General features: G+C 38.7%; 1 protein-coding gene across 3 annotated transcripts in view; it reads right to left on the bottom strand.

Moving 5' to 3' along the window:
• piezo2a (piezo-type mechanosensitive ion channel component 2a) overlaps positions 1–11,817 on the bottom strand; it is a 333,058-nt gene that overhangs the window by 73,366 nt on the left and 247,875 nt on the right. For all 3 annotated transcript variants that reach the window (XM_079805932.1, XM_079805930.1, XM_079805931.1), the window contains 4 exons: positions 9,964–10,129; positions 7,917–8,006; positions 5,029–5,150; positions 3,211–3,282 (listed from right to left, as the gene is read on the bottom strand). In XM_079805932.1, the coding sequence (XP_079662058.1) occupies positions 3,211–3,282; positions 5,029–5,150; positions 7,917–8,006; positions 9,964–10,129 (450 nt within the window). The remainder of the gene's footprint in view (positions 1–3,210; positions 3,283–5,028; positions 5,151–7,916; positions 8,007–9,963; positions 10,130–11,817) is intronic.

Here is an 11,817-nt window from a genome sequence, read left to right as displayed (position 1 = left end):
AGAGGCAACAGTCATACATCACTTCCTCTGAAGCAGGGTTATGATCATTAGCTAACAGCTCATTTAAATAAGCAGAACAGTTGACGGTAGGCGTTGTGTCATAGCTGGGGGCGTGGCATGGGGGCGGAGTCAATTCCCCCACAGCTGGGGGTGTGGCATGGGGGCGGAGTCAATTCCCCCACAGCTGGGGGCGTGGCATGGGGGCGGAGTCCATTCCCCCACAGCTGGGGGCGTGGCATGGGGGCGGAGTCCATTCCCCCACAGCTGGGGGCGTGGCATGGGGGCGGAGTCCATTCCCCCACAATGTAAACACATGGGGTTAAACCAGCTTAGCCTGTGTAGAATCACTTTTGCCGCTCGACAGAGTAAGATCTATAGAAAAACTGAACCATATTGGGTCAGATTGTCCGTATAGTATCTGTGACTGATAAACGACCCAACGAATTAATGGCCACAGGTGTCATTTTCTCATCAAAACACATGCTATATACACATACACTCACCTAAAGGATTATTAGGAACACACACTAATACTGTGTTTGACCCCCTTTCGCCTTCAGAACTGCCTTAATTCTACGTGGCATTGATTCAACAAGGTGCTGAAAGCATTCTTTAGAAATGTTGGCCCATATTGATAGGAGAGCATCTTGCAGTTGATGGAGATTTGTGAGATGCACATCCAGGGCACGAAGCTCCTGTTCCACCACATCCCAAAGATGCTCTATTGGGTTGAGATCTGGTGACTGTGGGGGCCATTTTAGTCCAGTGAACTCATTGTCATGTTCAAGAAACCAGTTTGAAATGATTGGAGCTTTGAGACGGTGCATTATCCTGCTGGAAGTAGCCATCAGAGGATGGGGACATGGTGCTCATAAAGGGATGGACATGGTCAGAAACAATGCTCAGGTAGGCCGTGGCATTTAAACCATGCCCAATTGGCACTAAGGGGCCTAAAGTGTGCCAAGAAAACATCCCCCACACCATTACACCACCACCACCAGCCTGCACAGTGGTAACAAGGCATGATGGATCCATGTTCTCATTCTGTTTACGCCAAATTCTGACTCTACCATCTGAATGTCTCAACAGAAATCCAGACTCATCAGACCAGACAACAGTTTTCCAGTCTTCAACTGTCCAATTTTGGTGAGCTGGTGCTAATTGTCGCCTCTTTTTCCTATTTGTAGTGGAGATGAGTGGTACCCGGTGGGGTCTTCTGCTGTTGGAGCCCATCCGCCTCAAGGTTGTGTGTGTTGTGGCTTCACAAATGCTTTGCTGCAGACCTCGGTTGTAACGAGTGGTTATTTCAGTCAAAGTTGCTCTTCTATCAGCTTGAATCAGTCGGCCCATTCTCCTCTGACCTCTAGCATCAACAAGGCATTTTCTCCCACAGGACTGCCGCATACTGGATGTTTTTCCCTTTTCACTCCATTCTTTGTAAACCCTAGAAATGGTTGTGTGTGAAAATCCCAGTAACTGAGCAGATTGTGAAATACTCAGACCGGCCCGTCTGGCACCAGCAACCATGCCACGCTCAAAATGTCTTAAATCACCTTTCTTTCCCATTCTGACATTCAGTTTGGAGTTCAGGAGATTGTCTTGACCAGGACCACACCCCTAAATGCATTGAAGCAACTGCCATGTGATTGGTTGATTAGATAATTGCATTAATGAGAAATTGAACAGGTGTTCCTAATAATCCTTTAGGGGAGTGTATAGTAGGGGTGTAACGATACACTCATGTCACGATTCGATATAAATCGCGATACGTAACTCAGGATACGATATGTATCGCGATATTTTAAGCCAAAATAAAGACTTTTTTTATTATTAAAATAATATTATTATTATCAGGACCCACAAATATTCCCCCATTGCATTATTATACATTATATTCAACATTATATATAGTCGTTTAATGTAATAATGTCACTGAAACTCCCATTTTTTTCCCCTTGCGTATTACTTGCGCTTTCAATGCAGATAGCATTCTCTCCCCATGTCCGCTATTAATGCACTATACATATAGAATAAACCATCTAAAATGCTTTGAATAATCATACTACTAAAACTAAATGTGAACTGGTGATTTAAATAATGTTTGCCCTTTCCCTTTGAAGAGTGCTGTTTCCGGCAGAGCCCGCTTCAGATGATCAACGCAATCACAGTTTTAATCGCAAGAAAACGTCTCAAAATGGCCACTCTCAAACTGTAAATGTGTAGCTCATTTACATTTCCGGGTTCCTCAGAGCGGAAGTCGTCATAGTTGGGTTAAATATTATAGCTGTGAATGAGAGAATACATTAAATATTTGTTTTTGTGTGCCCATTTGCTCACATAGCAAAAGAAAAACGCCACAATAGTGATTTCACAACTTTCAAAAAGAGGGAACAAATATAGTGAGATTGATAACGGCAGTGAAAAGAGAGAAATATGCTCATTTTTACCATCACTCCCATAGACACTATTACTAAACACCCTCACAGCAGCGGTAACTTTTTTATTGTAATTTGATGCAAAAGTAATAAAATACAAAGTATTAGTGTTATAAATGTACTTTTTTTTTTTTTTAAATGAAAATACAAAAAACGTTGCAGGATTTACGATATTGATTAAAACGCGTCATCACAGTCTAAGGGTCTATTCTGCATTTACTCACTCAAACCCGAAAACCGTGGTTAAAAAACCGAGGTATGTATTGAACCGTGGCTAACTGTATTTTTGCATCCCTAATATGCACTATATAATCCTTATATTTTTACTTAAACTGTTGTCTTCATGAGAAAGAATGGAATGAGCTAAAAATTACATTTAACACCGCCCACATCATAGCACGTGAAAAATTAAAACGTTTATTCTTTTTGTGGCAAATTATTTTCCGCCTAACTTTTTCCCTTATGGGATCCAATGGCTTTCGTGATTTTTGATTGCATACGCTGGTATTTTGGGAACTCTAAGCTCAATCTGAGATATTGTTGAGATCTCTGGGATACTCTGGGATGTATTTTACTCTGGAGACACATCTGAGAAACAAACTCTTCATTTAAGCTCACCGCCTTCTAGAAGAAACAGTTGAGACATCAAAGAGATCCCTTTCCTATGTGAATCTGAACTGCAATATTCATCCGAATGATATCAGATCAGCTTTGGGATCTGGTGGAATAATTTTTATTTAAAACGATGAACATGCAAAGAAGAAGAGACACTAACTGGATGCATGATCGACCCACGGCTTCCACCATTGCTTCCTCTTGCCTTTCTTCTTCTCTTTGCTGGCGTCTCCTGTAATGCAGAAACATTGTGCCATGAACACACACACACACACACACACACACACAAACACACACACACACACACACACACACACACACACACACACACACACACACACACACACACTAAAACCATTTCAAAGAGCGCACGTTTACTCTGAGGTCTGGTATGCGCGTTTCATGTGTTTTAGATTTGATTGCAATGCATTTAACGCCGCTTTTGAGCGCAGGCACTTGTGGAATTCACAAATCTTCAGTCTGACACTGATGTTGGGCTAAAATCGTGTGTTTTGACAAAGATACACTCAAACGTGTGTGTAGGACAAGACATACTTTTATTTTTAGTTTATGTGAATTAAATGTATTCAAGTAATTAATATATTTTGATTATTCTCAGGAAACTTGCCAATGAACTACTAATATTACAATTAATTATACTTATTTTGAATTATACATGTATTATTTAATTAATTTAATTATGTTTATAGTATACTTAAAAAAGTATTTAGCATATAATAATAATGAAAAACATACACGGCCATTTTAATGTTTCTGAAAGGGTCTCATTAAAGCTGCGTTTATCTGATCATAACTCCAGTAAAACAGTGAAATATTCCTCCAGTGTAGATCAGCTGTTCTATATGTGAATATATTAGGGCTTTCAAAAGATTAATCACGATTAATCGCATCCAAAATAAAAGTTTGTGTTTACATAATATATGTGTGTGTACTCTGTTAATTATTATTTATATATAAATACACACACAAGCTCAAAAAATATTATTTTTATATATAAAACATTTACATTTATATAAATTATAGATTATATAAATGTATATAAAGTATATACATGCAAATATTTCTTAAATATATACATGAATGTGTGTGTATTTATATATAAATAATAATTAACAGAGTACACACACATATATTATGTAAACACAATCTTTTATTTTGGATGCGATTAATCGCGATTAATCTTTTGACAGCCCTAGAATGTATAGTAAAGTGTAATTTATTCCTGTGATCAAAGCTGAATTTATCATCTAGTGCTGTGCAATATAACGAAAGTATTGAAATATCGCAAATGTACATATCGCAAGGGTAGGCAATATCTGAATGATTTTAATAGGCTACTTCAACATTGCGAAAATTGTACATTTTTAGGTTGACGCATATAGCAGAGAATTGACTGATCACACGACTGTTACTTATGTGACTTGCTTGACGTTAAAAAGAGTTATTAAACACAATAACTTGCGAAAAACAGTCTCGTGCTGTCTGACACACACACAGTTATGTCAAAATGGCTGTCTTGATGAGTATTAATGTAAACACAGTCGGTTATGCTTTAAGTGAAAGATATCAGTTGGGGAAAGAAATAGATTTTACACACTTTAAGCAATATCGCATTATTTAACAAGGATATCGCATTTTACTTCAATATCGCACAGCCCTATTATCATCATCATTCCTCCAGTCTTCAGTGTCACATGACCCTTCACTAATCATTCTCATATGAGGATCTGATGCTCAACACACATTTATGATTATTATCAGTGTTGAAAACAGTTCATATTTCTGTGGAAGCTGATAAATTTTGTTTTTCAGGATAATTTGATGGATGTAAAGTGCAAAAGAGCAGCATTTATATTAAATATAATCTTTTGTAACATTATAAATGTCACGTTTGATCAATGTAATGCGTGTTTGGTGGTAATTCATCAGTAATAATAAACAGTTATATAAAATATACCTTCATCTTCATCCTCTTCCTCCTTCACTACCGAGTGACTGTCCCCACTTTCCTGAGCCAAAGACAACATCCTCTCTTTCCCTCTCTTAAACTTCTGCTGGCGGCTTTTGATGCGGTCCATCCTGAGAGAAACAGACAGAGGAAAATTGACGATGTTTGCTTGAGTTGACCTAATTTAGCTTTTTTCCTTGAACACAATAGTATCATAATCGAAGATGAAGAGGCAGTTTGAGTGTGTCTTCATGTCAGGACAAGCAAAGAAAACAGTTTGGATGTTGATTATTTCCTCATATTCTCCATTGTTGCGGCTCCTCTTTTCCCAGTCTGTCAGTAACGCTCTGTTTACTTCCTGTCTCTATGAAGCCCCGCCTTCTGAAAAGCACACTGTGCTCTGATTGGTCGGCTGGAGCAGGGTGTTGCGATTGGTGTTTGGGAAATATCCCGCCCCTCACCATAACCAGCAGTTTCGACTAAGCGACATAGCGCAGTTTCTCTTGAAGCCGATACGGAAGTGAGTTAAACTGCAGTTCATGGACTGGCCACTAGAGACAGACTCCAGAACTTTACAGCAGAAGAACACGTTTACAGTCTGGTACAAATTGTGGTTTTGGTCTATACGGCTAATTTTGCCCTTCATGACGAATGTTCTTATAACTCATTCTTTTACATTATATAAAGCAGGGGTGTCCAAAGTGCGGCCCGGGGATGAATTTCAAACAGCTTGAATATATTATAAATAAAATATATTATATGTGGCCCGCCACGGATCATTTACAAATCATGCAGTTTCACGATGTCAACTCAAGGTGGCAGTGCTAGACTTCAGGCCAGGGAAACAGCGCCAAAAGCGGAACGAAACAGCGCTGCTTGTGCTCTGCGCAACTCACGAGCTATGACTCTGAACAAATGTGTTTACCTGCTGAGTGTCTCGATCACATGACCACTAAACAGCCAATGAGAAGTGTTCGAGTTCGGCGCAGAGGTCTCCGGTACGAGCTGCGAATCTCTCTGTGATTTCATTTAAATCCAGTTCAGGGCTCGACATTAAAGGGTTAGTTCACCCAAAAATGAAAATTCTGTCATTAATGACTGACCCTCATGTCGTTGGACACCCGTCAGACCTCCGTTCATCTTCAGACACAAATGAAGATATTTTAGTGTAAATCTGATGCTCTGAAAGGCCTCCATTGGCTCAATGCACTTTACACTCTCAAGACCCTTAAAAGACACTAAAGACGTTGTTACAAAGTCCATCTCACTACAGCAGCTCTACAATAACTTTATAAATCGGCGAGAATAGTTTTTGTGTGCAAAAAAACCCTAAATAACGACTTATATAGTGATGACGATTTCAAAACACGGCCTCATGAAGCTTCGAAGCGTTATGAATCAGTGAGTCGAATCATGATTCGGATCGCGTGTCAAACCGCCAAACTGCTGAAATTTGCCGATTCAAACTGCTGAATCGACTCATTGATTCATAACGCTTCGAAGCTTCATGAGGCCGTGTTTTGAAATCGTCATCACTATATAAGTCGTTATTTAGGGTTTTTTTGCGCACAAAAACTATTCTCGTCTTCATAAAGTTATTGTAGAGCTGCTGTAGTGAGATGGACTTTGTAACTTTAGTCTTTAGTGTCTTTTAAGGGTCTTGAGAGTGTAAAGTGCATTGAGCCAATGGAGGCCTTTCAGAGCATCAGATTTACACTAAAATATCTTCATTTGTGTCTGAAGATGAACGGAGGTCTGACGGGTGTCCAACCACATGAGGCTCAGTAATTAATGCAGAATTTTCATTTTTGGGTGAACTAACCCTTTAAGTCGGTTCACACGCTTAAGTAAATCTGTCATTCACTTGTCCGAGTAAAACATTTGCTTGTCCGGATTTTTTTTTGTAAATATAATCTATTCTGAAGCAATATTCTCACCAGTGTTCAATCAGCTTTGACATATTTAAATATGCATATTTGTCATATTTGTACCTTTTTATAAAGGGCATTTTTCCATAATCTTATTAAATATAGGCTATGCTTCAGCTTTCATTTTATATTCTTAAATTTGATCTATAAATTAAATTAGAATAAGACACTATAGGCTGTTACCAATCAAATGAAATCATTTACACTGAAAAATTACAACTGCATTAAATAATGTTATGAGATAGAGTTCAAATCTGTCATGTTTCCAAGAAGCAAAACATGTTGTATATATATATATATTAGGGCTGTCAAAAGATTAATCACGATTAATCGCATCAAAAATAAAAGTTTGTTTACATAATATATGTGTGTGTACTCTGTTAATTATTATTTATATATAAATACACATACATTCATGTATATATTTAAGAAATATTTGCATGTATATACTGTATATACATTTATATAATCTATAATATATATAAATATAAATGTTTTATATATAAAAATAATATTTTTTTCTTAAATATATACATGCTTGTGTGTGTATTTATATATGAATAATAATTAACAGAGTGCCGAAATGGCGACGGCCAGCTTGACCTTACTTTACGCTTCAAAACTGCTCTTCAGAATCCTATGGGTGAAGTCACAGACACTATGGCCATGTTTTTTTTACAGTCAATGGTTTCAACACACTACTAACTAACTAACTAAACCAGGCCCGCCCCTTTATTCTGCATATTAATTATTTAAATGAGGAATATTGTGGCGTGCCCCAGATCATGTGCTGACGCCACTGCTCTCAAATAATAATAATAGGTCCTCTTTAAGAACATAATCCTCATTTATTTGTGTCCATGCATCCATAAGCACATGATTTCCTCGACTGTATGAAAATGAATGCAGCGGCTGTCAGCGAAACAATGAGACATTGTGAGTCCCACACTGAGCCTTTCATGAACTCACTGTCTCTTCAGCAGATCCATGGACTTCTTCTCTTCTTCTATTCTGGCTTTAACCGCCTTCACGATGGTCGCCTGAAACAACTCCGCTCCTCTGACGGATGAGAAACAATGAACAAACATACAAAACATGACGTGCGCATAATAAACATTATTACTGAAATATGGAGACAAAATGTGCGAACTGGAGTGCTTTTATATACATATTTATGCCTCGTCTTGGTCTTGATATGTCCTAGACGTGAAGTTAAAGGACAACTCTGGTGAAAAATGGGGGTAATTAACACATGGTTATCGAGTAGATCGTTCTCTGGGATGCGCTTTCATGACAATCGAATGTAAAGAGTTTTATCTCTAAGAACAGATTCGCTTATAACGCTAGTATGTGGGGCATAGAATAAGTCAAATTAAATCGCTAGTTAATACCACTAACAAGGCTCAAAATTGCCTCACACTATAAAGGGAGCATAATGAGGGTCCCTACATGCAAACCGAAGCATTGAGAACTTTGAAAGTGTACAAACAGTTTAATAAGAAGATACTTTATAAAGACAGTACATTTCACGTGTACAGACAGGAGCCATCTTGGAAAACAGTCTCCACGAACGCTGTGCGAAGTGATGAACTGTGACTTGGAATCTCATATGGTCCGTTGTTTCCGGAAGAAAGCACTGAACGCAACAGAGAAAATAAAATAAATAAAAATAACTGAACGCAACTGTGACTAGTGCTTCCAAAGGACACACACTAAAGAGATGGCGGATTATTCAACCGTGCAGGGTTTCTGCAGGTTTCACCAAGTCAAATTTAAGACTCTTTAAGACCATTATGAATGAAATTTAAGACCTATAAAGGAAATGCAGTCACAAAATTACTTGCAAAGTACATTTATTTATTCAAATTGAACAAATCGATAAACTTGTATCGATAAACTTGCACTTCCCCATAGCTCAATCCCACCAGGATGTTTTTGGGGGGATTTTTGAGATCAAAATGACTGAATTTGTGGTGGTAATTTCCAGAAATTTTCATAATTAGGATACCAAAGTTACTGTATTATGTATTATGTTAGATTAACAATAGTCACACATGACAATAGAATAAACAAAATGCATAAATCTTGTTTATTTTGGTATCTTGCCATTATTTTGCGGTGAAATTACGAATTATGCAGGATCTCAAAAAATGCATTGTTGATTTTTCGTTGTATTTCGTAATCGCGGAGATGCGAAAACTGGACGACTATTATCTGAAGAATAAAATCAGTTTTATGTGTCTGCGGTACAATCCGAAAGAGACTCCCGCCAATAACACGAAAGCTGATTGGCTGCAATATAAGATGCATGTTGGTCTCATTTGTAGTCGTTATACAGCAAATTATATTTGGACTAGCGAAAGAAAGAACTACAACACCCAGAATCAAAAAAAAGCATTTCAATGAGCATTAGTAGCGTTTACATGGAGGTAGGAAAAATAAAACCTGTTTAAAATTATTTAAGACCTAGAACTCAATACTTCTGCGAATTTAAGACTTTTTAAGGCCTAAAATTTAGATTTTGAAATTCTAGACTTTTTAAGACCCCGCGGAAACCCTGACCATGGCTCGACTTGTCGAGACTGTTTTCCAAGATGGCTCCTGTCTGTATAGCGTAATGTTCTGTCTTTATAAAGTATCTTCTTATTAAACTGATTGTACACTTACAAAGTTCTCAATGCTTCGGTTTGCATGTAGGGACCCTCATTATGCTACCATGTTAGTGTGAGGCTATTTTGAGCCTTGTTAGTGGTATTAACTAGCGATTTAATTTGACTTATTCTATGCCCCATATACTAGCGTTATAAGCTAATCTGTTCTTAGAGATAAAACTCTTTACATTCGATTGTCATGAAAACGCATCCCAGAGAACGATCTACTCGATAACCATGTGTTAATTACCCCCAGTTTTCAGCGGAGTTGTCCTTTAACCCCCAGACTGCTGTGATTACACTCACACACAGGACGGATGGAAAGCAAACGGCAGTAATGCGGAGGATGTGTGATGTGTGTGTACCTGGAGGCAAGGACCTGAGAAGAACGGATGTCCGCCACGACGTGAAGGAAGTAGTAGCTCATGAAAACTCTCCTCTGCAGAAGCAGGAAAGCGAAGCAGATGCTGTCCCAGATGATCCCGGCCTCATCACTCGGCAACTCACACTGTTGTTTTGCGTGCTGCTCCGCTGCGGACACATTACAATCATCAGAACACCGTCAAGTTCTCCAATTAAAACTCATTAAAATGAGCTAATAATGAACCTTTATGACTGTTTTATAAATAAAATATATGGTTTCCTTGATCTGAGTGCTTCAAGCTTCGCGCGAAGGTGCGACGCGCGAACATTTTGAGTTCACTCGCGCGAATCGCGTGTGACATTCACTGCAGAACAGATGCGAATTCGCCTCATGGGCGGGGCTTCCGCCTGCGGCTCGTCTCGTTGAGAAATGGCTGACATGGTCTTTTTTTTGTTAAAATCTACTGTATATGTGTGGCATAACGTAGTTTTAAGACTTTTTCAGTCGATAATGTAGTTGTTTAAAGCTCAAATCTGTGGTTTATTTATATAAAGAGCGCCTATTTGAACATTTTATCTTGCGTTTTCGGAGTTGTAAGCTCCAGTGGATCAGCGGCGCTCATTAACCCCAGCGAGATCAGCCTTTCCTCAGCCAGTTCTTCTGCCGCTGGCTCTGATGTCTCTGTGGTGTGTGTGTGTGTGTGTGTGTGTGTGTGTGTGTGTGTGTGTGTGTGTGTGTGTGTGTGTGTGTGTGTGTGTGAGAGCTCCAGTGGATCAGCTCAGCTCATTAACCCCAGCGAGATCAGCCTTTCCTCAGCCAGTCCTTCTGCCGCTGGCTCTGATGTCTCTGTGGCGTCTCCAGCTATAATTCGTCTTGTAACGGCCGATCTTTGGTCTCATGGATCTATAATTTGTTCCCTGGCAAATCGTTTAGACTGAAGGCAAAGAGAAGTTTCATTACTTTATTTTTTTAGGCTATAACTGTACGTTGCAGTTGTAACGTTAGCCGACTAGCACTGACTTTGAATGTTTGACTGAATTGTTTGCTTTATTTCATGTAGAGCTTATTATACCTTTTACTTATACCTTTGTATTATTGATCATACATAAACTTGCATTTAACAAAAAGAGACTGGGTTGTGTTTCATGTCATTTAATGTTATCACAGTGATTATCATATTGTCTGAACCAGATATTAATATACAGATTTTCTCCTCATTGTTGTCACTACTAGAGCAAGCTCCTGATTGGTTATCGCGGCGCGAAATATCCGCCAAAGTTCAGATTTCTCAACTTGAGCGATTTGCGCGATCAAAACGCTCAATTCGCGTCCTTCGCGCTGCAGAATGCCATTTCGCGTCTCTGCATTGACTTAACATGTAAATCACTCGCGCGAATCGCGTCCGGTGTGAACGCACCATTATAATGTGTCATGTCAATTCGGCCATCTGTCACAATCAGGTAACTTTTTGTTTACACCTGGAGTCAATCACTTTCAAACGAAAGCAATGCTTTCTACATTGGATGTGGCGAGACGCGACGCAACACAACACAACAGTTACATTAAATAATTTTATACCAGCAGGCCTAACATAATCATACAAGAAACAAAATATGGAGCTTTGATATTAAAGAAACGCCAACTCTATTCATTCACTGAAATTCACATTTTAATGATCCAAAACAACCCCAAAACTTGCCCGCTTGCCTTGCACATCTGCTAATAAGCGATGGGCAAAGTTTTTCGACTATTTTTCTTAACTTATTTTTTTTTGCTGTGGATGTTATTGAGTTTGTAGAAGTTTAGCTCTTGCGTTCTTCTGAACATCTCGCGCTGCCATTGCCCGATCCCATTT

This window comes from Gobio gobio (assembly GCF_949357685.1).
Source record: "Gobio gobio genome assembly, chromosome: 23".
NCBI lineage: Eukaryota > Metazoa > Chordata > Actinopteri > Cypriniformes > Gobionidae > Gobio > Gobio gobio.
Note: the sequence above shows the minus strand (reverse complement) of the source record. Positions and strands in the feature narration are given on the sequence as shown.